A 27,786-nucleotide genomic window follows, 5' to 3' on the forward strand; every position below is an offset into this window, starting at 1 on the left:
GAAGGAGAAACAGTTTGTTGTGAACTGTCAGAACTAAAGTGTCCTGGACTTGGAGTGAAGGCAATCAAGGGGTGACCTTGGGGTATACAAAATCATGAGGAGCACAAGGTGAATGGTCACACAGTCCTTGTTCCAGGGTAGGAGTCTCTAAAACTAGAGGGCAAAGTTTTAAAGTGAGGGAAAAAAATTAAAAAGGGGTCCGAAGGGCAAAATGTACCCATTTAAATGTTGTAATTGTACCCATCTCCACCACTTCCTCTGGCAGCTTGTTCCATATATCCACCACCCTGGGGCTTGTTTCTGTCTGCATGACAGACTTGAAACATTAATATATTTCTCCACAGATGCTGCCAGGCGTTTCCAGGATTTTGTTTCAGATTTCTAGCATCTGCAGTTTTTCCTCAAATAGTACTCTCATGCAAAATCATAACATCAAGAGCCTCCACATCTGATGAACTTGATTTGTTGAGCACGTTGCCTCAACTTCTAGGAGCTATCTATTCAATAGCTGACAGCTTGGGCACAGTTGCAGCCACTTCCATCACCTACAAGAGCAGCATTGAACCTTCCTCACAGCTCATTTGTTCTCTTGGAGCCCAAGGCAGTAGTGATTGCAGAATTTTAAATTTGCTGACTTTTAGAAGGGAGCATCACCTATACAAAGCCATGTTGCTCTCTGACCCATTCCAAGATGAGCAAATGTGCACATCTTGGAATGGGTCAGAGAGCAACATGGCCTTGTATGTTCCAAGGATAGATGGCCAACAAGAGGAATGGGAAAAATGCTGAGCTTCTTACTGGAACAAGAAAGCAGCTGCCCAAGTGTCTTATACTTGTAATGTAATTTTATTTTGATGCAAGGAATAGATGTTTTGACCCTGCTAAACTTGGAGGTCTTCAGACCTCATTATGTGCATTATAAATCTAGAGCCTAGTAGCTTACACACAACTTCCAGGCATACCATTACTGAAAATGGACCAACTTCAAAATTATAATTGAAAATTGTACTGCATATTGAAAAATGTGTTTAATTGGCATTAATTGGTTGAAAGCTCCTAAGAGGCAGAGTTTTAGGAAAGTGATCTGGTTGGAACCTAGGAATGGTCTTGTATTGGAGAGTTAAGTTTCCGTGGAGAAGTTGCACAGTTATCCTCAAGAGGGGAAGGGAGAATAAGGAAGCAACTGCTCACACACACCTAGTTGTTAAGCACACAACATCAGCAGAAACCTGTGGAGATTTATCTGCCAATGGGTAAATTATACACGTTATTTGGGACCCAACTGCCAGAGAGAGAGAACACGTGTTTACACAAGTGCTCAAGATAAGGGCTTCCTGATAATCTGACTCTCTTGTAAAGGCAGATTCCTGACCAATCTTTCATTTTGTAGTTTAAGACATTCAGTGATAAGACAAAAGGCAACCAACAGTTCATTTATGAAGAGGACAAAAAAAAAACACTGGTTTCAATAGCTTAAAAGATCGAAGTAGCAAAGCACAAATTAGAAGTCAAAAAATGTTGCATCAGATTTTTTTTAAGAACCATTCCAACTCCCCTGCAATCCCCATCATTGCATGAGAAGAGCACCACTCACAGTCCAAAGAAAGAACAGCATCCTGCCAAGGATAAATGGCCTAGAACAGCTGACAAGTGATGCTCAGAGACAGATCTGTAGCCAAATGACAGCTAACAGTGGATTAATGTTAGCCAATAAGTGTAATTTGCCATTTATCTTGTATAAACCCATTACCAAGTCACAGCACACAAAAACAAAAAGATTTAACACATTCAGAGCAATGCATTACTGTCAGTAACATACGAAAAAAACAGATTATGCCCATACTTCTACCAGCAGCTTGGCAGTGCAAAAACGATTTCAACAGGTCTCTGGTGTAAGACACAGAAGCAGCATGCTATAAACAAGAATGGGAGAAAGATTAAAGTGGAAGCAGAAGCAGTTTAGGGGTGGAGACTGGTAGCAATGGTGGCACCCCACTACATCCAATTGTGTATCTCAAGCTATTAAGATGCCAACTATAAAGAGCTTCTTAACACCATCCCAAGCCCCTCATCTTAACATTCAATCACCTCTCACACCAGGTCTATTAGACAATGATAAAATTGCAAGAAAATGCTGGTAGAGTAAATGGTAGAACTAATTTGAAACATTAAACAGTAAGAGAAAACTTGTTTTGAAGAGAAAACAAATCAGTCAAGGTATGGACAGACAAATTATCAGAAACTATTTCATGTTCTAACTTTCAATTCCTGTAAAAGGAGAAACTCATTACCTATACCTTCTACATCTTTGGGTCTTAATTTTCCCCAATCTTCCCTCAGGAGTCTTGAAGGGTCTCCACCAGAAACGTTGGCTGTTCATTTCCCTCCCTAGATGCTGCCAAACCTGCTGACTTCCTCCAGCATTGTGTGCATTGCTCCCCATGTTTACAGGCCAGTTTCTGACTTCACTTTGAGATGCCAAACAAACCATACAGAGGGCTCCAGTTCAAGTTACATTTGACTGGGCAAAAATCAATGCCACCAAGGCTGCTCAATCTTTGTAGACTTCCTTTTGGCACAGATCTCAATCTATGCCAGCATCAAATCCACCACACTGCTATACATTTTGCATATTAACTGTTGCATTTCTGGACAAAATTAACTATTTTCCCCAACTACACAAACTTGAAAAACAATGGTAACACATGATCAGATTCCCAAAACCAAAAACATGGTTGTCACCAAGCACATTCATCAAGAATCATTCCAAAAGGCTTTGATTATTTGAAATTATCACTTGCTTTTTTGCCTACACATTTGCTGTACTTTAACTACTGGTTCACATATAAACAATGGTATTTACTATCAATGGAAAAAAAATCTCTCTATGCTCTATATTACATAGGGGGAAGTGCAGATTTCCTATACTTCAACAAGAGAAAGAAGTTTTGACAAAATTAATACGTTAATAACCCTCCAACTCCAATGAAGCATCAATAAACATTTACCACAAAACGGACTGACCAGGTGCTCAAAACCCAGCATGTTAGAGGTAGGATCCAAAACTGGAACTGCCCAAGTAGTGTTGGGACAGATTGGAGGTACTAACAGGTCTTTTATTGGAGGGAACTGTTGGCCAACTATGGCCTGCAGGTCAGGACATTCCCAAATACCACATCAATAGATTGAGACGCAAGTCAGAAGGGCACTGGAGATCAGATACTGCTGTACTCTACTTCTCACTGGACTGAGCAGAATCCTGGGTGGAGGACAGTCATGCCGAGCCAAGGGGCTGGATGCGCTTTGCATCCAGCCCCTCAGCTTTATACCAGCCACGGCAGGCATATACAGCATTGCACTCATTTGTGTGACACTAACCTGGATTCAAGGTAAATGTAGCAGATGTTTCTTTACCAACACCTCCCACCCCCCTTGTTTTTGAACTTTAATTTTAACCACTTTAAAAATTAAAAAATATCACTAAGATAATTTTAATTATTTGAAACTGTTTTAATCCATCTATGATCAGGAGGTATTTAAGTGCATTGATGGTCTTTGACTGCCTGATGTCAGCAATGATGGTCAAACTGTCAATGGGCCATGGAGCGCAACCAATAGGGAGCTGGGGATGGGAGGAGCTGAGTGGGCAAGATCAAGCACAATCCAGCCCATTAAGGATGGCATGTCATCAAGCCTTTTGTAAAATCTGCAGTCACACAAATTGTGATGATCTGGGGAAATGCATAATAGCCCTGTTGTAGGTCAGCCTCAGCAGACTGAAGCTGCATTAAACAAGTTCATTCCTCCACTGACTAGAGGGTTTAAAAACAAAATCGTGCCACAAATCAGAACACTGGCATTTATTCACAGGAGGATCAGACACTCAAAAGCTGTCAGGAGATATCCTACTGGTGATTGACATTTGCATTTTAAAAGCCATTACACAGGAAATAACACAGCACAAACTAGTCCTGGTTCAGTTTGCAGGACACAAGCACATGACCATCACTTGCCTAAACAACAAACTCTGGACTTTTGTTTTTAAACCATCCCATGGAACACTTAATTGTAGGGTGTGGGCAGGGACAGAAGATTAGTCTCCAGTATTGAAGACCAATTGGCAGCTTGAGGTCCCTGGGTCGGACTTGGAATAATAGTCATCAGCCAATGAAACTAACGTCAGTTCAAACTCCAGGTTCCTAAAAGAAACCAAATAGTAATCTCATTCATGGGCAGGATGCCCAAGCCAAAAGTTAATAACTGAAAAGATTAACTGTGTTCATCATTTTTCAACATACCCCATAACCAGTCTTACTTGATGTGGTTTTGTTATCAACTTGCTATTCAGGCCATACAACTGCTGTGGCATCAATTTCAACAAATCGAGCCAGTTGTATGCACGTCAGAGATTGTTTAAAAACAGTCCCAATATACAAACTTCTACACATCTCCTGAAAACAAATTTTCAGGCACCTAGTTGCAAGTAGAAAACACAAGAGAATAATAGCAGAGGCCCTAAATACTGTGCTAAAGCTGCTATCAAGTCTGGGACCCCTTTAAGAAATAGGCCAATGGCAGAAAAATCCACACCAATTTCAGATTTTAAGTATTTTCTTTCAGGGTGACAGCAACTTGTTAACAAGATGGACATCAGATGGCCCTTTTGCACACTTTCAATCAAGGGAACCAGTGACATTGAGTGTGGGATTATAAAGCAACTCCTGTTCTGCATTGCTGAGTTTGAGGAAGGACAAAAAAATGGAAGCTTCAGATGTATATCAGTGCAAATCATGCAAGAGTCAGAGTCAATCTGCTAATGATATACACTCCCATCAAATCTCAGGAGTTCTGATAAAACTATATATACCAACCATATGATACCAATTTGAACTTGCTCTGAGTCACTGAATACCTCAGCACAAGTTAATTACATCCCACAAAATGTTAGATGACAATGAAATAAATAAAAACTTGCACTCCATTACTCAAGTTTGCATCTATATTTTCAAATACTGTCAGTAACTGGGCACTGACAGCTAATTGACCAATAGGTTGGAACCACCAACCCGATCTGGATCCAGATATGACACTTTCAACTTCACTTTGCTTCAGTCACATCAGTTAAATAAGGAAGCTTCACAATACCTTCTTACTGACACTAAGGTTTGGCATAAATCCTTTTCCGAAAAGCATGTGCCCAATTAAAAGAGAACATATACAAGTAAAAACGCAAAGTGATTATGCAAAATTTAAGCTTTCAAAATGCATTGCCCATTTCAATAGTTATAAATAACACTGTACATCTCCATTAATCTATACTCACCAACAGAGGAAAATATGCCATTGTTTTGGAACATAATTTGCATTTGCCTCACAAACCATAGTGAGAAGCAAGTATAGCTGATTTTGTGCACGTCATCTTACAGATGCAGTCAGAATCCATCAGATAGTTCAGTCTCCTTGTTTAAACCAAATTCTCCCTGGGATCGCAAAGTAAATTAAAGCATGCAGTCTGCTCCACAATGCCCGTTACTGGATTATGACACAGTGAAGTTCCAGAAAGGATGAAATTCCCTTTCCGATCTTAACTAGGAGATGTTCAGAAACAATTGACGGAAGTGAACTGCTGAGCTGGTTTAATCTGCATCGTGCTCCCACACAGACTGTGTGACTCCTGCTTTGAAGGGGAAAAAAAAAACCAACTCTGCAGTGCCAAACAACTACTTCATATTTTGAACAGCCTTCTGATTTAACACAAGTACTTCTTTGTTGCTATAGCTCTACTCAAGACATCCAAGTAATCCTCAAGCCAAGAAGTAAATCTTCAATGGACTTCAAAATAAAAATGAAGGTGTCCAAAGTTCACAAGCCAAAATCTCAGAATCCTATTACAAATTACAAGGGAAAGTGAGAAAAATTTAAATAGGAAAATATTCCTAAGTGTCCGTGTCATTTTTGGGAAGTCTAAATTTGTAATTTTGCTGAAAAGTTCAGTATATAAAAGGTGATTTTGTGTCTCCATTTATGGTTCTGATTTCCATCTCCAATGTTCCTTGTGCACTGTCATGCTTGCACAAAGTTTAAGTACATATACATTATAATAAGTTAAAATAAACACCCAAAAGGAGAGACTGAAAGGCTATGGAAAGGAGTAGGAGAATGAAACAGATAGGATTGTTCTTTGAGAACCAACTGAAGCCCCATTTCTGAGCTCTTGGATTAATATTGAAACATTTTAAAACAGACTGACTGCAACCTTCAGGGGCTCCTCAATTTCAAGATTCTCCATGTCTTGGTAGGATAATGCAATTCAATAGAGATATCTAGCTTGGTGTCTGCACCCTTAGCCAAATCAGAGGGAATCCCTCCTTTTTAAAGATGGTATCAAAACTGGCAATTCTAAATTTAATCACTGCAAATAAAGCCAAAAATACCATGCAACTTTGCCTTCAAATTGTTTACCACCATGGTTGAAGCAGAATGACAACATGAAGTAAATATTCACTCAAAGGGCCAGTGGTGGCATTCTATTGCATCAAAGTTATGACTACTGGTGAGCTGAATGCAATACCTGAAAGGACCACAGACGTACTTAAAATCCAGTGCCCTTAATCTCAAGGTCTTGTGATACAAGACCAAATTGCTGCCAATCGTCAGGCAGTATCTGTGGAGAGATTACAAGTAGTTCTCTTTGGTATGTTGTCATTGCCTAGAAATATTAATTGTCTCTCTCCACAGCTGCCACCCAAGTATTCCTCTACATTGTTTTTGTTTCAGATTTCTGGCCCGTTTTGCTGTTATGTTAATATCGGTCTGGCTGATGTTTTGTTTAAATAGCAGCTGTATTGCAAATGCATACAGGTTTATTGTGCTGTTAACATGACAATTGTTGACAGTTCAAGAAATGGAGGAGGTTGATAAAACCTGTATGGACAAAGTAGTTCACAACACAAAATTAAAACGGCATCAAATTAAACTCCACTTGCAGAAATTAAACTGAAGATGTTGTTTCCAAAGTGGATTGATTTTTCTATTCTAGAAGAGGAGGGCAGGCAAGGGAGGGATTGAGGCAGTCCCACCCCTTCATTCAATATTTACACTGGCAATGCTGCAGAAGGAATGCACTCAAATCAGTACAGGTAAAGCCAGTGGCTAGTCAGAGTCACAACAGTTTCACTTTATGAAACAAGGATGGCCAAATAGCAAGCATTAATTTTCTCTGGTGGTAGAACAAATGATTAAAACAAGTCAAAATAGAGGAAAGAGAAAGCAAACTACCATTTGCAGTCTTCGCAGACACCCTTAGTTCTGCCAAGAAATGGAAACCAGACAGAGTTAAGTATTTTTTCCAAATTGGGTATTAAGAGCAGAATATTTATTAACATTTCCCAAATGACAGTTGCCTGCAGGCAAAGTGTGCGTGAAGTTTGCTTCAGTTATTATAATACTGCTGTATCAGTTTCACGCTGATCTCAAACCTCAAGACTCTGTCTCAGCACATTTTAATGTTGACAAATCTCAATGGCTTAACCCAGATAAAAATGCACTGAAAGATTACTGAAGTGCACTTCCCTCTGATCACACAGCGGAGCAAATTACACTGGCAGAGGGCTTTTCTCAGCCACACCAGTCATCCTCCTTTCGCACTCTAATGGACTAATTACCACCATTTGCCAGCTGGAACACTTCGTCCTCTGCTATATCACAAAGGGCTGCTCCAGCCGAGGCACTTCCTGTGCATGCGCTGCCTAATGCATTCAGCACATGGTGTACAGACATTCAAGCTCCCCAGGAGCTCACAAAAAATCCATAATCAAACTTAAAGTCTTTTTTAAATTTAATGAGCAAACTACTGCCAGAATACCAAGCCCGAACCTTGCACATGTATTTGACAATGAAATTAGATGCAAAATTTCACTATTCCCAAGCCCAAGGTTGCCATTTTTGTGGTTAAAAATTGCATAACTTTCCACCAGATGGACTATGTAAACATTGTGCTCTAGACTTCACTTATTGCTTTGTGACATGGCAATGATAGGACACAAAATTAGTTAAATAGTACAGAAAATTTGGCAAAGATAAAGGTTTATAATTTGCTTTAGTAGGCTCCCTGCAAAATTTCCAACTAATGCCAGCAGAGCAATAAGTATTTTAGAAGATACCTGGATGGGTGAAGAACAGATGTCTTTTCCTGCACCCCACAGCTTTTACTCAGTGCATCACATCTCATTCATAAAATTTTACCCCCATACAGGAGCAACACAAGTATGAACAAAGTATCAAATCCTTGAACAAATAGGTATTCTTCTCCTATATGCCCCAGTGGCAGAGACAAAATGCTCATCCTGAGGTTTGGGCATATAATCTATGCTAATCACATTGTTACTTCCAAGGGAGTGATTATACCATTGCAGGCAGAGTCTCGTCAGGGAAACATCGAGCGGACTTCATGAAAGATCCCATGAAACTAAGAGGAAAGTTTGCGCAGGTTCAAGAGCTTGCTGTCTAGAACCACACAAAAAAAAGGTTTTCCTGTTATGTTGGGAGCCCTGAAAGCACAGCAGGTTTCGCCAAAAATTAACAGCCTGTTAAAATGGTTTGCATTGGTTACAAAATTCTTTAGAACTTAAAGGATGCCTATGCAAGCTTTGCCTTTCCTTCAAACAACTAAGCTACATGCTTCATAGTATGTTTCATGACCAGACTTTTCATCTTCAAAATTCAGATTTTTAAATAAATCAACTGCCAATTTCCTTCTCAATGTATGCACTTATGACATCAAAATTCCTTCAGAGTTTGGCAGGTTGGATGCAGGAAGGATGTTTCCCTTGGCTGAGGGGGTCACTGTCTCAGAATGAGTAGGCCACCAAGAACTGATATGAAGAAACTTATAATCATAGTAGTGAATCTTTGGAATTCTATCCTAGAGGACAATGGGAAGTTCAGTCATAGTTCATTCAAAACAAGCTGATAGATTTCTGGATACTATGGTAATTGAGGGATATTGGTGTAGTGTAGGAAAAATGAAAGAAAGGTAGAAAATCTGGCATGATCTTTGAGGAGCAAGTTCAAAATGTCAAGAGATCTACTCCCACTCCCAAATCCTCAGGTTACTGGACACCATCCAAGCAGCAAACTATGCAGGACATTCAAATCACAAGCTCTACACCGTCAGATCATATCTAATCCACATTCATTTCAAGTCTGATTGAAGTGCTTAAATTGAAAAGCATTTCATGGGACAGATTCTTTGTTGAAGCAAAACTGATTGGAGGTGTGGGGTAAAAAGAATCAAGAACAAAAAAGTGTTGATATTAAAATTAGAGCCAGGCCAAAAAAAAAAGTGGGCAGAAATTTGGAACTCTCCACAAGGTTCTAGATGCTGGCTTTGCTGATTAAGACAGGTAAACTTCAGGGAAAATGTGGATAAAAGGAGCTGCAAATGAAGACATGATGAAAGTCAATCACAACATCAGGCCAGAAACAGGCCAAGGAGCCCACTCCAGGTCTTTTCAGAAACCAGTACACTTAACAGAATTTTTTTTTTGTTCATCATAGAACAAGTCAACGATTCTTTCAAAAAAATCTCAGACATCAGCCAAGTCTACCGAGGCTAGATTTCCTCACTTAGTAATCAAGAACCAGATGAAAACCAACCCAAGGCTTAATACTTCCAGTGAACCTGGAAATTCCATGGCTCTAAAGTCTATCGTCACCCACAAGTTATGCAAAACAGCCAAAAATATAGCTCTCCCGAGTCAGTAGGGTCTACACTGAAAACAAAAACAGAAGCACACAAAAAGATGGCAGCAGTAGGGAAATATTTAACCACAAATGCCAACATGGATGTCACTGTTTTACATGGTTATAAACTGGGGCAAACCAAAGTTATTTTTCCCCCCAATGCAAGGGGGAAAATATTTTTAAGAACATTAGTATAGAAAGGTCCTTTTGAAACAAATTAGGTATAGAGCTAATACATTAAACAAAGTCTTTTTTATTTTGAAACCACACGTACACAAATGTATTGATGAAGGCAATGCAGTTGATGCAGGCTATGTGGATTTCAGCCAGGTATTTGACAGTATCTTCTTCTCCTCCACCACCACCCCCCAAGGAGAGTGGTTGGAATCTGGAATGCTGCCCAAGTGGGTGGTGGAAGCAGGTATTCCTGACGTTTAAAGAAGTGCCCAACCCCATTTACCAGCACCTTAGTTGCCAAAGCAAAAGGAAGATATTTTCCATGTGCTGTAACTGGAATTTGGATGAATGGATGGATAATTGATGGTTAGCAGGGACAGGGTGAGCCAAAGGACTCATTTCTGTGCTGTTTAACTATGACAAATAATTTCTGTAAATACAGCTCGTGTGTATACACATACACGGTTATATTTTAAGAACATGAGCTTTAAGGAAACAGTGGTGGTATTTGGAAAGACCCAGCTGGCATAATTATAGGACTGAGGATTTGGTGTCAAGGAAGCAGCTTTTGGGCAACAAACCAGGAGTCAGGGTTAGTGGTATACTTATGACGATAGTAGAAGTAATCCCAATTACAGGTCAGTTAGATATATTCATAAACTTTCCAATGAGGGTTATGCAGAGTGCTGTTCAGAGCAGGAATTGGTTGCAATGCTGAGGACAAAGTCTGTCCAGAACTGCCTTACAAAACAAAAAGGAATTTGATCCAAAGTGGTGAAGCTTATGGTTGCAGGTTGAGTTGGGCCAAATGCTTGAAAATTCACTCAAAGGAATCAATTTCAAGGAAGCAACAAATCTACATTTCTTTGCACTGCTTTAATTTTAAAATTGTGGCTCAACAGATATCCACTTCTCAACTTAAACGGCAAATTGTACAAAGTTGAGAATAGATCATTACGGACTGGACTTAACACTTTTGGCAAATGCCCAATGTTAAAAAGACCTCAAAAGGATGCACCTTTTCTTTTAAAAAATAAATTGTGTCAATTGATGCAGAGGTACCACTGGAACCATTACCCAAGTCATTCAGCCACCACAGGTAACAGAAGAGAAAGCTTTGTTATAGAGTGTTTACCAGATGGTAAATGAAAATGTAACTACCACCAGAATTTTGGCTTTTGCACAAAATTCCTGATGGCTTAGTCATGTCAACTGGGATCAAAATCATATTAAACTGTGCATTTTGAAAAAGGTATACTTTTAAAGCCAAAACAAATCTCTGGCGTATTCATGCTAGAACTCATTACTTTCAAAGCAGGGAAGAATTGAAGACTGGTCTGTGCACAATCCTTGCTCCTGGCTAGGTTTTATGGATTTAAAGAGAGTCAAATTGCAAGTGGTACAAAATGTGACAATGGACTCTGCACATTACAGAAACAAGCACATCCAGATTGTAGTCAAGAGTGACGAGTTAAAAGCTAAGCTAAAAGTCAGTCATGTCAGAAACATTTATGCACAAATATACTTAAATTTTCTTCCTGTTTTACAGTCCTCTCATGCCACCTCCTCTTGAATCCTCCAATTCAAGTGCATGTACTGTAAAAGGTTTTGCAAAAACAGATTAGTGCCCTAGTTAGAGAGTCACTGAGGAGAAAGGAGGAAGCCTGAAGTCCCACACCACCAGGTTCAAGAACAGCTAACTCCCTTCAACCATTCTGTTCTTGAACCAACTGGCATAACCTTAAATCACTGCAGTTTGCAACACTAGGACCACTTTGCACTAAAAATTGACTTTTGTTCTAATTGTGTTCTTTCTTGTAAAAATTGTGTATAATTTGTTTTTCTTGTGAATGCTGCTTATGATGCTATGTGCCTGTAACGCTGCTGCAAGAGATTTTCATCGCACCTGTACATGCATGTACTTGTGCACATGAGAATAAATGGAGTCTTGAAGGGTCTCAACCTGAAATATCACCTGTTTAATTTACTTGCATGGATGCTGCCTGACCTGCTGAGTTTCTCCAGCATTGTGTGTTGCTCCAGATTCTAGCATCTACAAAATCTCATGTGATAATAAACTGACTTTGATTACAAAGTTAAACACTTAAGACTAGACAGGTTCCGGTTATTTTCTAATAGAAGCACAGCAGTTGCCACGTACCACAAAATAGTTTGAAAATTTAGCAGATTCCAAAATGCAAAATTTCCTCTATACTACTGAGACTGAAGACAAGCAGCAAATCAGCCAAAGAATTCTCAGACAGCAACATAAGAATTCAAGTTCTATTTTAATCTTTGGATCAAGAGCAATTAAAGGGTGGTGCCCAAAATTGGAAATGCTTATTTTAAAAAACATGCAGCTCCCCCATGTACCATTTCATAAATTCTGTGGGAACACTTGAAAAGACCCATGTACAATCAGTTCTGTTGTGCTCCAAACCCTGCCCCCCCCCCCACCATCTTCTGGGTCCTGCCCTCTACTGTAAGCTGTATTTGTTATTAAGCTATCTACCCACTTACCTTGTAGGCCTCCAATTCCCGTTCTCAATGAACCAAGATTTCTTGGCTACTTGAAAAGGGGAGGTCTTTGGACTACAAGAATGATCCTAGCACAAGTCTAAATCTTTTTCAAAAGTGGCCGGGGGAACTAAAAGCAGTTAAGTGTAGAAATTGTATTAAATTGTCATTTTCATTGAACATCATTGAAAGCTTAAATCCTGATCAAACAAGAGCACAAATTTGTTGGCATTTTACAGCTAGAAAACGTGTAAAAAAGATTACATTCACTTCAAATACTCACATTTGAAGACTGCAACAAGAGTATCTTTACGGAGTGGGACGTCCCTGATAATGGTTTTCAAATTTGAATTCACAGTATGAAAGAGACAGAAGTTAACGTCACTTTCTAAACTGTGATGTTGAGAGCTGACAGCTTCATTCAATATCACCACAATGTTTTAACATTGCCACAAGAAATCATTACATCAAGAGAAACTTACTTTAGGTATTTGAAGCAGAAGCAGCTATGGGGAAAGATCAAGCTCTGGAGTTATGTTTGATTGGATGCTTATGGACCGCATGCTTCGACCATAATGGAATCTTCAGTGGTAGAACGAATATTGTATTACTGAAGCCATTAAACTAAGTGATGTCATAACTCAACTGAAAAGTGGAATGGCTTATCAAAACATAGGTTCCTACATCACATGGATTTGTAGCGGTTGCTACCGCGGAATAAAACAAGACTCTATACTCGGAGGATTGCCAAACAGAACTGGTTTATTTTCCTGCCTTGCGCGGGCCCTTTAAGGGAGAATGTTCCCGCCCAAAACAACCGGCAATGACGTAAGTCCTACGTCATCAGGACTTTCCCGCGCACGGGTTCTCCCCGTTGCTCCGAAAGACTAGGCCCGCCGCCATCTTGGGCCTCGTCGCTCTGACGCCGCGCGACCCGACTGCCGAGCCGGTTCGCCCGACTAGACGGTGAGTCGCCACACAACCCCCCCCAGAACCGGCGAGACAGTCCCCAAGGTCCGTGGGCTGTGCCAGCTGCCGCTTAGGGGGGCGGCCTCTGCGTCGCGGCAACCTCGACAGGCTGTTGCAGATCCAAATGGGCCAGTTTGAGGCGGTCTGCCGTGAAAACCTGTTCCCTGCCTCAAATGTCCAAAATAAAAGTGGATCCGTTATTCCGTATGACTCGGAACGGTCCCTCATATGGTCGTTGCAATGGCGCCCGAGGTGTGCCCCTGCGAACGAAAACAAACTTAGTCCCATAGTTCCTTGGGCTGGCAGGATGGGACTTGACCGTGCCGTGAGGTGGGAATCGGGGCCAAGGCGCCAAGCTTCTTGTGCAGTCTTTGTAGGACTGCTGGGGGTTGTTCCCCTTGGTCCCGAAGGGCAGGTATGAAATCCCCAGGGACAACTAGTGGCGCCCCGTATACAAGCTCAGCTGACGAAGTGCGGAGGTCTTCTTTGGGGGCAGTGCGTATGCCGAGCAGGACCCAAGGCAGCTCGTCAACCCAGTTAGGACCCTTCAGGTGGGCCATCAAGGCCGATTTCAGATGGCGGTGAAAACGTTCCACCAACCCATTTGATTGAGGATGGTAGGCCGTGGTGGTGTGCAGCTGCGTCCCTAGCAGGTTCGCTAATGCAGCCCAGAGACTGGAAGTGAATTGGGTGCCTCTGTCGGAAGTGATGTGGGCCGGAACGCCAAAATGTGAGACGCAAGTTGTGAGCAGCGCCCGGGCGCAGGAATCAGTTGTGATGTCAGTCAGGGGGGTTGCCTCAGGCCACCTCGTGAACCGGTCCACGATGGTAAGGAAGTACCGGGCTCCTCTTGAAACCGGCAGAGGGCCCATGAGGTCGACGTGTATGTGGTCGAACCTCCTATGGGTAGGCTCAAACTGCTGTGGTGGGACCTTGGTGCGTCGCTGGATTTTTGACGTCTGGCAGTGCAGACAAGTCCTGGCCCACTCACTGACCTGTTTGCGCAGGCCATGCCAGACAAACTTGCTGGCAACCAGTCGGACAGTAGATCTGATGGACGGGTGCGCCAACCCATGTACCGAGTCAAAAACGTGTCTCCGCCAGGCTGCAGGGACTATAGGGCGAGGCTGACCAGTCGCAACGTCGCAAAGTAGGGTCCGCTGACCTGGACCAACCAAGAAATCTCGGAGCTACAGACCCAAGACTGCGGTTCTGTAGCTGGGCAGTTCATCGTCGGCTTGCTGTGCATCAGCTAGGGCCGTGTAGTTGACACCCAAGGATAGGTTGTGGATGGTTGGTCTGGAAAGTGCATCAGCAACGACATTATCCTTTCCGGAGACATGTTGGATGTCAGTTGTGAACTCAGAAATGTAGGATAAATGTCTCTGCTGACGAGCTGACCAGGGATCAGAGACTTTGGAGAAGGCAACGGACAGAGGCTTATGATCGGTGAAAGCGGTGAAAGGCCTGCCTTCTAGAAAGTATCGGAAATGCCGGACCGCCAGATACAGCGCTAGAAGTTCCCGATCAAAAGCGCTGTACTTCAGTTCGGGTGGTCTAAGGTGCTTGCTGAAAAATGCCAAGGGTTGCCAGCGGCCTTCGAGTAGCTGTTCCAGTACCCCACCCACCGCGGTGTTGGACGCATCTACCGTGAGGGCAGTCGGGACGTCAGTCCTGGGGTGTACCAGCATCATGGCGTCTGCCAGGGCGTCCTTGGCCTTAAAGAAAGCAGCCGCAGCCTCGTCAGTCCAGGTGATGTCCTTGCCCTTACCAGCCAGCAGCGAGAACAGAGGGCGCATGATACGGGCTGCTGCAGGGATGAAACGATGGTAAAAGTTGACCATCCCAAGGAATTCCTGTAGGCCTTTGACTGTGTCGGGGCGGGCAAAATGGCGGATAGCATCCACCTTGGTGGGTAGGGGTGTTGCCCCGTCGCTGGTGATTTTGTGGCCGAGGAAATCGATAGAGTCAAGTCCGAATTGGCACTTGGACGGGTTAATCGTGAGGCCGAAATCGCAGAGGCGGGAATACAGCTGGCGGAGGTGGGAAAGGTGTTCCTGGCAGTTACGGCTGGCGATCAGTATGTCGTCCAAGTAAATGAACACGAAGTCCAGGTCTCAGCCTACCGCGTCCATCAGCCGCTGGAAGGTCTGCGCGGCGTTCTTAAGGCCGAACGGCATCCGAAGGAATTCGAACAGGCTGAATGGGGTGATAATCGCAGTTTTAGGGACGTCATCCGGATGGACCGGGATTTGGTGGTATCCCCTAACGAGGTCCACTTTGGAAAAGATGCGGGCCCCGTGTAAGTTCGCTGCGAAGTCCTGGATGTGAGGGATGGGATAACGGTCCGGGGTGGTGGCGTCATTCAGCCTGTGGTAGTCGCCGCAGGGCCTCCACCCTCCGGTGGCTTTGGGGACCATGTGCAGGGGGGAGGCCCAGGGGCTGTCTGACCTGCGAACAATCCCCAGCTCCTCCATGTGACGGAACTCTTCCTTTGCCAGGCGGAGCTTGTCTGGAGGTAATCGTCGTGCTCGGGCATGAAGGGGTGGCCCTGTGGTAATGATGTGGTGTCGTACACCGTGTGTGGGCCTAGAATTTGTAAACGAAGGTGCCAAAATCGATGGGAATTCGGCTAGGAGCTTGGCGAAATCGTCGCCAGAAAGGGAAATGGAGTCCAGGCGCGGGGCTGGTGGGCTGATTTCTCCCAGGGGATAGGTCCAGAGAGTGCTAGAGTGGACTAACCGCTTCCTTCGCAGGTCGACTAACAGGTTGTGGGCCCGAAGGAAATCAGCTCCTAGGAGTGGTCGGGCGACGGTGGCAAGGGTAAAGGTCCAGGTAAAACGGCTGCCGCCAAAGTGTAATTGAAGCGTACGGGTGCCGAAAGACCATATCGTTGTACCGTTGGTAGCATTGAGTAGAGGACCCGGTGGCCTGTCACGAGTGTCGCGGCCTGTCGGGGGCAAAATACTGACCTCCGCTCCAGTATCAACGAGGAAACGCCGTCCAGATTTCTTGTCCTGAACGAAGAGGCGGCTCTGTTGGCGGCCAGCCGCCATAGCCATCAGCGGCAGCTGGCCCTGGCGTTTCCCTGAAACTTGCAGGGTGGGCGGCATCGACGGGCCTCCGCACCCCACCTCTGATGGTAGAAGCACAGCTGGTCACCCGTGTCGTCGTCTGCGTTCCTGGGGCGTGGCTGCTCGGTTGCTGGGGCCGGGCGAGGCGGGCGTTGGGCTCACGGCCTGGTGATTTGACTGACGGACGAACCGCTCTCGCGCTTGGCCTTCCACAGGACATCTGCCCGGGCGGCCACCTCACGGGGGTTGCTGAAGTCGGCGTCAGCTAACAACAAGTGGATGTCATCGGGGAGCTGTTCGAGGAAGGCCTGTTCGAACATCAGGCATGGCTTGTGTCCCTCAGCCAATGCCAGCATCTCATTCATTAGGGCGGATGGGGATCTGTCCCCCAGGCCATCCAGATGAAGCAGGCGGGCGGCGCTCTCACAACGGGAGAGGCCGAAGGTCCGGATCAAAAGGTCTTTGAAAGCCGGGTACTTATCTTCCTCTGGAGGCGACTGGATGAAGTCTCCAACTTGGGCGGCTGTCTCCTGGTCCAGAGAGCTAACCACATGGTAGTACTTCGTGGAGTCGGAGGTGATCTGCCGAAGGTGGAATTGCGCTTCGGCCTGGTCAAACCAGACGCTGGGCCGAAGTGTCCAAAAGGTGGGCAGCTTGAGGGCCACTGCGTTGGCTGCTGCGCTGTCGTCCATTTCGCGGGTCCAAAAGCCGTTTGGACCGTCAGGATTACCAATGTAGCGGTTGCTACCGCGGAATAAAACAAGACTCTACTCAGAGGATTGCCAAACAGAACTGGTTTATTTTCCTGCCTTGCGCGGGCCCTTTAAGGGAGAAAACTCCCGCCCAAAACAACGCAAGTCCTACGTCATCAGGACTTTCCCACGCGCGGGTTCTCCCCGTCGCTCGGAAAGACGAGGCCCGCCGCCATCTTGGGCCTCGTCGCTCCGACGCCGTGCGACCCGACTGCCGAGCCGGTTTGCCCGACTAGACGGTGAGTCGCCACAGATTGCTGATTAGACTGCATGGGAGTACAACCCACCCAGAACATTCTCTCTTCTCTCCTCTTCCATCAGGCAGCAGATACAGGAGCCTGAGGGCACGTACCACCAGACTTAAGGACCGCTTCTATCCCACTGTGATAAGACTATTGAACGGTTCCCTTATACAATGAGATGGACTCTGACCTCACGATCTACCTTGTTGTGACCTTGTACCTTATTGCACTGCACTCTCCGTAGCTGAGACACTTTACTCTGTATGGTTATTGTTTTTACTTGTACTACATCAGTGCACTCAGTACTAACTCAATGTAACGGCACTGTGTAATGAATTGACCTGTACGATCAGTGTGCAAGATAAGTTTTTCACTGTACCTCAGTACAAGTGACAATAATAAACCAATACCAATTACCAGTTTTGTTCCTCCACGTGGTGGGTAACATTTAGACTCGAACTACAAGGACGATTCCCAATACAAAAACCTCAGCTTTTCAGGTAGCCAAGATAACTTGGATTATCGAGAACAGGAATTGGAGGTCTACAAGAGAAATGGCTTCTTTACCAACCACTTATTCCAGTTTAACAGCAGAGGGGAGGTACCAGAAAATGGGAATTGAGTACAACGGTAGGAACTGGCTCGACAAGTCTTTTCAAGTGCCATCCTCAAGCTTCTGGAATACACTAAAGTGTGGGGGGACAAGATGTGCTAGAGGAGCTCAGCAGGTCACGCAGTGTCTGTGGGAGGAAAGATTGTTGACATTGTGTCAAAACCCTGCATCAGGGCCATCGCCAAGGACACATCTCCAAGATGTGGAGGGTGTTGATTCTCCACAAGCTTTCCAGAAAAGTGCTTATCTCTTGATCTGGGCAGAGATCAGTTCAAGGGTGGCAAGTGGCTCTATGGATCACATTTACTCCAAATGATTTTCTGAACAAGTTTCCATCACCCAAGGTCAGAAGTTTTCTCGGGCAGATTCTCCCCCTTCCGTCACTAAGGTTTTTCTCATCACAAAGCCCAAACCACTGGACTGTGCAAATTTAATGAACCCAACTGACATTTCCTGTCCATTGACGCATTTACAAATTTGAGTTCTGCATTGAGGAAATAAACCAGAATTTGTTTTGTTGGTATATTAATAGATTACATTACCAACACCATGCAGCAAAACGGATCCTCTATTTGACAGTGCACTTCAAACATTACCACAGCTGAAGAGTAACTGCATGGGCCAACTGGCCACTTCCTGTGCAGAGAATTTATGATACTTCTGATAATTATAGAACAGAACAGCACTGGACAGGCCATTCGGCCCAATGTTGTGCCGATCTTGATGCCAAATTAAACTAGGTCCTTCTACCTGTATTTGATCCATATCCCTCAATTCCCAGCATATTCATGTGCCTAAGCCTTTTGAATGCCACTATTGCCTCTGCTTCCACTATTGCAGAAGGATGACACCAAACTAATGGAGGGCTTGTGGACAATCGTGTAACCCCATTACACAGGATCATGACCCCTCTGAACATTGCAAGTACATTTCTACCCTAGGGAAAAGATTCTGACCGTCTACCCTATCTATGCCTCTCAATTTAAAACCTCTATCAGGTCTCCCCTCAGCCTTCGATGTTCTAAGGAGAACCCAAGCTTGTCCCACTTTTCCTTATAGTTCATACCCTCCAATCAAGGGAGCATCCTGGTAAACCTCTTCTGCACCCTTGCCAATCTCCACATACTTGCTATAAATGGGGCAACTAAAACTGCACACGATACTGCAAGTGTGGCCTGACTAAAATTTTGTCTAGCTGCAGCATGACTTTTATATTCAGCACCCCTACCAATGAAGGTAAGCATGCCATATGCCTTCTTTACCACCTTATCCACTTGCGTAGCTACTTTGTGTACTATGGACCTGAACCCCAACATCCTTCTGTAGTTCAGTGCTATTAAGAGGCCTACAATTAACTGTATACATTCTCCTTTCATTTGACCTCCTAAAGTGCAATACCTCACACTTGCCCAAATTAAACTCCATCTGCCACTTCTCAGCCCAGATCTGAAACTGATCTACATCCTGCTGTATTCTTTGATAGTCCTTTACACTCAACTCCACCAACCTTGGTGTCATCTGCAAATTTGCTAATCCACCCATTTATATTTTCATCCAAGGTCATTGATATACATCAAAGACATCCCAGCACGGATCCTTGCAGAACACTGATCATAGCCCTCCAGCTGGAATAACAACCCTTCTCTTTGGGCAAGCTAGTTCCAAAATCAAACTTGCAATTCACCCTGGGATCCCCTGCTTCTTTATCTTCTGAATCAACCTACCTGAGGGACCCTATCGATTGCTTTAAAGTTCAGACCCAACACTACCAAATGTAGGCAGCTCCAGTAATCAGTCAGCTTTTGTAGTTATACAGCCATATTAAAATTCCTGCAAATGGGAACATTTCTACCAAGCCCACATTTTGGCAGTTCTCCAACTTGCTGAGTCAGCCAACAGGAGATTGACTTGGGAGTTCTTAAAACCAAAGCCAGAAGGGCTGTTTGGAAACAAGAATTGAATTTTGAAACGAGACCTTTAAGCAATTCTTCAAATCAGGAAAAGTAAATCAGACATTTACTGCACAGGAGGTCACCACTTGGCCTGTATTTTAAAGACACTACTCAGTCAAGTTTTAAAGCAATAGTGAACCAGTTGCTGCATCCTTGTGCTATAATATGCAATTATAGCATTGAGATCATTTGATAATCTTTAATACATTCAAGTGACCTGCAAAAAGCATTGTAAATACAGGTTCTGTACATACAATAGAATTGTATCCAAACACACCATTGCCATGGAACTACTCATTCATTTTGCTTACAACCAAAGATGCCCCACCTTAGCAATGAAGCAACAACTCGAGTACAGATCCACAGTTGAGGAAGAACTTGTCTACTACGGTTTTATAGTGAAGACCAAATTGGAATAAAATTCATTTTTCAAATGAATTAAGAAAACCCGAGCAGTAAGAATCACTGAAGCTTAGAGTCTCCAGGTAACAGGTAAACATATGCAATATACTGTGCGCTGATAACTTTCATTTTCACCTCCAAGGTATTTCAGTATTGTTTTCAGCAGGATATGCAGATCAATGCATTTCAAAAACTTAAACATTCTGGGCTTCACCTCTATTTCTGATTCAACCATATAGTTGGATGGTGAATATATTTAATACAAGTTGTACTGAATGTTTTAATTGTTTTGCAACCATTTTGTTTCATATTTTGCACTTCAAAGTTGTTGACATTGTTGCATTAGAAATTTCAGCTAATGAGTTTTCCTATTCTTACTGTACAGTAAACTTAGCTTAGTTTGTATTCAAAATTAGAATAGCATTGATGATTGTAATTCAAAGTGAACCCAAGATTGCCAATTTCTGATCAGACAGGCTCTGGAAATGTCATCACATAACTACATGCTCCCTAGTAAAAAGACTTAAGTTTTCCCTCTACTCTCATACAACTAATCATGCTTGATTTAAAGCAACTGAAAATCAAGGAAATTTGTTTTTAACTAGTAGTAGTGTTAGAATGATACAAGCACAGAAACAGATCCTTCAGCCCACCACATTTACACGGACCTTTGTCCATTTACATGTCATTTACCTACATTGTCCATGTAGATTTATACCTTGCCTGTTTAAATGCATTTCCAAGTGCCTCTTTAATAGAGATTGTAACTTGCTTCTTTTGGCAGTGTTTTCCAGATTTCAACTACTAAAAACATACCCCTCAGATCCCCTTAAACTCTTCCCACCCCCTTAAACATATCACCTCATTTTTTTGATACTCCTATCATGAGGAAAAGATTCAGACCATCTATGCTTCAATCTTACCCACTTCCATCAGGTCACCCCTCAGCCTCCATCACTCCAGGGAAAACAAACCTAGCCTATCCAATGCAAAAAATATGCAAATTGCTCAACTTGAGTTTTTCCAGCAATGCCTTTGGCTCCAGATTCCAGTATCTGCAGTTTGTGTCCCCAGCCTATCCAATTCCTTCTATTCAGCCTCCTCCAGCTTTAGGAATGTTATGGCCTCTAGGAATTAGAGGTGGTGACAATCAAACAAACCAGCAAGTCATTTTATTAGTAGTTTTAGATTGAGACACAAAAATCAGTCCCTTTGTACATGATTACATTCAGCATTACACCCTTCAGATGACTGCAGGCTCACCCCCTGGTCTGAACTTTATCCAAAAGTAACTGAGCCATGCAAGATTGACAACTGATTTGCACAGGATTAGTTTCTCAGCCCTTGTGCTGAGGTGCATTGCAAATTAATGACATGATATAGGAGCTGAATTAGGTTATTTGGCCCATCAAGTCTGCTCTGCCATTCAATCATGACTGATTTCTTCCTTCAACCACATTCTCCCTGCAACTGTTAACCCCCTTACCAACTGAGTACATATCAATCTCTGCCTTAAATACACCCAATCACTTGGCCTCCAAAGCCCTCTGTGGCAACAAATTCACCTTCTAGCTGATGAAATTCCTCAGTTTTAAAGGGACATCCCTTTATTCTGAGGTTGTGCCCCCAGATCCTAGACTATTATTGGAAATATCCTTCCACATCCACTATCCAGGCCTTTCAGTATCCAGTAGGTTTCAATAAGATCCCACCCCCTCCTCAACTGTTTTTCATGTCATTAAGTGCCAGTTTAAGATACTCAAAGTGGCTTAATTGCTTGTTGACAATTGTGCAGGCTCACAGATGGAAGGTAGTGACTTGGGCTAAGTACCAGGCAGTAATGCACATTTGTGGAAGCTGAACATAACAGACTATAAGAATTTAAAAGGGAAATGGAGAAATTTGAGTAAAGTTATAACCTGCTCAAATTGAAATCATGGGGTAATACTCAAGGGTAACATTTTATCTGAAAAGGAGAGGCAAGTTCAACTTGCTTGCATCATTTTTATCCATTTCCACTACTGCATCTTAAGTACTGGTTATAGGTTTGACATTGTTTCCTTCCTTTAGCTTCAAGGCATGGGATACATAGCACAAACATGCCATTCAGCCCAACTTTTCTGTATTAGTGCCTTTATTCAACACACCACCACCTGCATCCTCTTCTCTCATTTGTTTGCCTAGCTTTCTTGGAAACCATTTGTCAAATTGTGATAGAGATGTTGGAATGTTAATAAAATTTCTCCACTATTCCTGACTGAATGCATCTGCAACCACATTCATGGGCCCCACCTGTAAAAACATAGCTACATCTTCACGATCCGGTTCATTCCTAAATTTTAAACAGGATCTTTCAGGTCACCCAAGTTCCGTTTCCCAGCAAGTATAATTGCCAAGTTCTGGTAGTAATAAAAAAAAAGCATTAGATAAACTAGGGAATTTTTAAGTGTCCTTTTTGCATTGTAGAGATGCGAGTGGCACAGTATGGCTTGAGGTCTGACACAAGGTTTGAAATACCTTCACTACTTCTGAATTCAGTACAAGAAAAAATCCAATAACTTAAATAAATAGTCTTGCTGACCTGCAATGCATTTTGATATTTCTTTTAGTCAATTTCTTAAAGGTGTAGATGTCATCCTCTGCCAAAATACATCATGTTAAACTTCAATTGCCACTTAACTGCCCAGTCTGCAAGTTTCTCAACAACTTTTACATTTTTCATTCCTCTGCAACTTGGCATCAGAAACAGTCAATGAAGTCCAGAACATTAGATCGTGAGTAGTCCTTTGGAACATTGCTTTCACTCTTCCTTAGATCTTAAAGGATGGATTAAATGAGTAGCTGTAGAACTCAGTGGCTAACAGTCACTAGTTTACCCCCAAAGAAAGAGATAACTGGATCAAGTGAATGAAAGGGAAGTATAGAAACTGGAGAAAATTTTCCAGAAGATTCCCAGTTTTGGACACAAACATGTTTTACTAACATAGTCAATGCTCAATTGCCAGACAAGGGTAGAAGAAAACATTCAGTGCAGGCAGGACTGAGAATTAATACAATCCAGGATTAGTCTACATTCAACATTCTTGTTCAGATCTATCCTACACATTCCTAAACAGTACTTTCAACCCATTATCCCCATGGCAAGTGGTACTCCCTATATTACCTCCAACATCCATTTTTTTTTAAATAAGCTAAATCTGGAGATGTAGAGGATTCCAATATGAAGTCCTAGCCCCAAGATCTTTTCTGGATTTGTTCCAGCTGTTGAGACAAACTGTATACTGGCACTGTGTAGATATGGCTTTTGTGACTCAATTCCAACTTCATGTCGTGCACTCCTCCCCAGTTTTAGGATCCCTATCACCAATCAGCACCCTCTTCTTAGGCCACTGGGACAGTTAGATGTTATTGTGCAGTTATCCACGAGACAGCTAAACACTTAAGATTCAAACCATTTTCTTTGGTTTCCGCTACAAATACTTTCCATTGCCCTCAATTATTCACTCCCTCCATTGGCTAAATGCGACCCTTGACAACATTCATTATGGTACATTGCCACCTCTAAAGTAATCAACTACTGTTGTCCCCCACTTCATTCCCAGCACAACTGAAAACACATGCTGGTCTTGATGGCCAGAAGCATTTCCAATGATGTGCAAGTTGGATCCCAAGCATCACCAGAAATCTTGACTGGTCCAGACAGTCTTCTCATCAGTAATCCATGTTTGCTCCTGTCCATCAGCTTGATGTGCTACTTCAAGGTGTAGTTTACAAAATCCTTGTAATACCCTCCATCTTCCTGCAGTGTGACATTCCAGCTCCCACCACCTATTCCCTCCATGGTGGGGAACATTCAGCTATTATGACCTTCAGAACTTGCTCCCTAATCCCTTCTCCCTTGGCTCATCTCAATCTCATCAAAGCTTGTAAGAGAAGACTTTGACAAGATCTTCTTTAAAATTCCAGAAGAGTGAATGCATTTAGTCTTACCCCAGGGTGTTTTATAATAGAGAAATTAAACATTTTCCTTTCAAAGTGTAAATAACAGTTGTAACCAAATAAAAGATGGTTGGTGAACAAGGAAAAGTAAAAACTAACTAAAAACTTGTTAGTATAGTGAGAATGATATAGATAATGCTTAAATTGATATTGCTTTTCCTTCATACTGTATTGAACTGATGTAATGATATGGATGGCATACAAAACAAAGTTCTTAAATTGTACCTCAGTGCATGTGACATAAACCAATTTACTAGTGCATCCCTCATTTGGGATAGTAGACGAGTGTTATTTAATATTTACAAACAAAAAATTACTTCAAGGCAGGTTGTCCCTTTTAATTACATTTCAGAAATGCTCCTTTAATTGCGAAACAGTTAAATTTTTTTTAAAAACTATTTTAATATGGAAGTAGTAGTACTGCAACTGCCATTTCATTCTTGTTACAATTAAGCCCGTGAAGACATCATATATTACAGTCTAATCAGCTATTACATTTACTTGAAACCAAAATACTCAGAACCCCCACTGTAAAGTCAAAAGTCTGTCACAACCACAACGTATGGTTAATGTTGACCAAGACCTCTGGAAATAATGATCAATGCATAACGTTTAGGGTCATTTACTGAAATTAGGCTGGAGAGTTTTGTTCTAATTTAGACAGAATTTTAATAGTTGGTTTTTGCTTGCAGAGCACAATCCTCAAAAAGGATGCAATATTTTGACAAGACTATGTTACAACCCCAAGATCATGTCGCTATTTAAGCAGACATTGCACAGCAAGTGTAGATTGTTGGGGTTAGGTGGCCAGTCAGCGAGAATGATCAATGATACAGTTGGACAGAATGTCTAGAGTAGACTGTTAATAACGCTGTTCCTCCTTCCAGATTGATCCATTTATCCTGTATGCCCACCATTCTGTCTTTTGCATTTCAGATTTCCATTTGATTCTTTATACTGCTGTGTACATACAGCAGTATTTTAACTATTGTTAAAAAGGGTGCAGAATACGGCAAATAGTTCCTTTCAAATGGAAATGAGGTGAACCAACCATCATGGTTTCAACTTATGAGGAATATACTACTACTCAGGGAACACTGGTGAAGCCCTACTACTGGCTGCACTTCACTGAACAATGTTCAAAGTGCCCATATCACATCAAAACAGGAGAAGAAGCACGTGTGTCCTACATGGAATTTTACAAAACATTTGGATTTCCCTATGCTCAGCCACAATCTGGGAGTCATCTGTGTTTTTATGAACTGAAGTTATCATCTGGTACCTTGGTGCAGAAAGGACAAGTATCCAACTGTACTTTATATCAGCTACATCCAGAATCAATGTTCTTTGATATTGATGGTTATCTGGATGCACTCATGTATTCCTATGAAAACATTGCTTATGTTACTATATACTCTAATTACACCCCATGCAATGAAAGAGCCCAATACTGCATAAGCAAAATGTATGATTTTTTAATAAATTATCCAAGCACGAGATTAGACATCTATTTTTCTGCACTCTATCATACTGATGATTCCAATATTGAATCAGGATGGAACAGAGAAGCTCTCCACTGCTTAGCAGCACTCTGGCCCAGGGTAACCATCAACCCAATCAGTAATGGGACATGGCTGACTATTCTCCACAGATTTGTGTATGGTATGCCTTGGACAGCACTTCACAACCCAATTTTGCCCGAAAGAGCTCTTGCTGATCTGACCAATGCCCATCAGATTGTTACCATCACTGGTGTGAACCCCTACTACATTGATGTCACACCCCCTGTAAAACATCCAAAGCAACATTTTAAACCAGAAGATATGAGCTTGTACAAGTCTACACAAGCACCCCTTCCCATTATAAACAAAATGGCATTAATGGCCCCATACCAACCTTATACGAACCTCCCAAACTTACCAGCATTGCACCGGTCAATGTACCCACTGCAATCACAGAAAACCAAGCCAAAAAATGTGGTGAGACATCTGAATCTGCCCAACACATCTGAGTGGAAAACACTTTCAACACCATCACCTCACAACGTGCAAGTAACTGAAATAGTGGAAATGCTTGAAGCTCCCGCAACAAAGAAAGCAAGTGATTCAAAGAAGCAGAGGAAAAGCAGCAAAAGGACAAAATCTACAAGGAGGTAACGGCTGACAAACATTAAAGAACTGGTTAAACAGAGAAAGGCTTCCCTTACACAAGAGCAGATGCCAGTTCAGGGCACATTTATGTAGTACTTGAAGTATCTGGTACATGAATGCTACAACACCTGCACCCAATGTTTGCTTGATCAGATTAACATTATATTGTGATTCAATTTCTAATTCAATCATGGACAAATTCAGTTTTATGTGCACTTTGTTTCTGGATCCAAAGTACATTCAAGCAAATTCCAACTGAATGGTTGATAAACTAATGCCTATTCAAACTTATGGCAGCAATTGTTGCATGAATTGGTACCAGCTAGCATTCAAGGAACCAGTCCCAAGCAAGGAAACAAAGTTTTCAGGGAGGAATGAAGAGGAAGCAATAGGCCAAGAGATCAGTTTATATATACACCTAGTCCCTAGGTGATTAAGGTCCACTACATTTCTGTAGGACATTGATAATACCATCAGTGCTTGGCAGAAACACCTTGCAGCCCCCTTAAGAGCTGAGGATTGTGCTGGCCTGCAAAATTACCTTCAGATTGTTTCAAAAAAAATACTCAGCTTGATGCAGAACAGCAGACAAGTCCTTAAATACTCTGCAGTTATCTTCTGTTTATGCAAGTAAAAGGAAAGCATTTCCAGTGTCTTTCACAATGCCCCTTCAATTCCCAGAGATGCATTTTGTTTATACTGTATGCTTATTTAGTTTACAGCTGCAACACAAAGGGTTTAAACATTACAATGTGCTTCAGCAAAGATGCACGAGGAAACCAATTGGACCAGCATAAGTGCTGGAGGCTCTGTATCCATGGTAAACTGGAGACTTATTTTTGGTAAATAAAAATTCAGTGTAGGTGTAAAACAAGTTGGTGCCCAATGAAAAAAAAAGGGGAAGAAATAGTGTCACACTTGCTCCTAATTGGCTGCAGTGTCATTGAGGAGATGCCAGGCATTGTGCAAAAATAATTGCAGAACCTCTGGGTTTTTCAGTGATTGTAATGATATGCTGATGAAGGTTCTTCAAATCACAGTTGGAATGGAATGAATGAGATTTTCTTTATTATATTCTTAGCCCTTGTTAAAACCCTTCAGATGGAAGACAGTGCTCTATGTGGGGAGCACAAATTCATTCAAGGTCAGAAAAGTCTCCATTTACTGCAATTGAAGTGACAATTACACTTTAGAA

At 42.5% G+C, this 27,786-nt stretch overlaps 2 protein-coding genes across 4 annotated transcripts in view; one reads left to right on the plus strand and one right to left on the minus strand.

Annotated features, from left to right (window-relative positions):
• The window catches only part of rgl1 (ral guanine nucleotide dissociation stimulator-like 1), a 205,178-nt gene that overhangs the window by 135,629 nt on the left and 41,763 nt on the right, over window positions 1-27,786 (minus strand). For 2 of the 3 annotated variants that reach the window (XM_052011793.1, XM_052011789.1), the window contains exon 1: window positions 5,324-5,645. The exons of the other annotated variant lie outside the window; for it this stretch is intronic. In XM_052011793.1, the coding sequence (XP_051867753.1) occupies window positions 5,324-5,344 (21 nt within the window). In that variant the 5' untranslated portion in view covers window positions 5,345-5,645. Of the gene's footprint in view, window positions 1-5,323; window positions 5,646-27,786 lie in introns of those variants that run through there. 3 annotated transcript variants of the gene reach the window in all.
• On the plus strand, window positions 25,497-26,597 carry LOC127567955 (putative C->U-editing enzyme APOBEC-4). Its single transcript, XM_052011197.1, has one exon. It carries the CDS (start codon window positions 25,497-25,499, stop codon window positions 26,595-26,597), a length of 1,101 nt encoding a protein of 366 aa, XP_051867157.1.

Source organism: Pristis pectinata, chromosome 3 (assembly GCF_009764475.1).
Source record: "Pristis pectinata isolate sPriPec2 chromosome 3, sPriPec2.1.pri, whole genome shotgun sequence".
In the NCBI taxonomy this organism is placed as follows: domain Eukaryota; kingdom Metazoa; phylum Chordata; class Chondrichthyes; order Rhinopristiformes; family Pristidae; genus Pristis; species Pristis pectinata.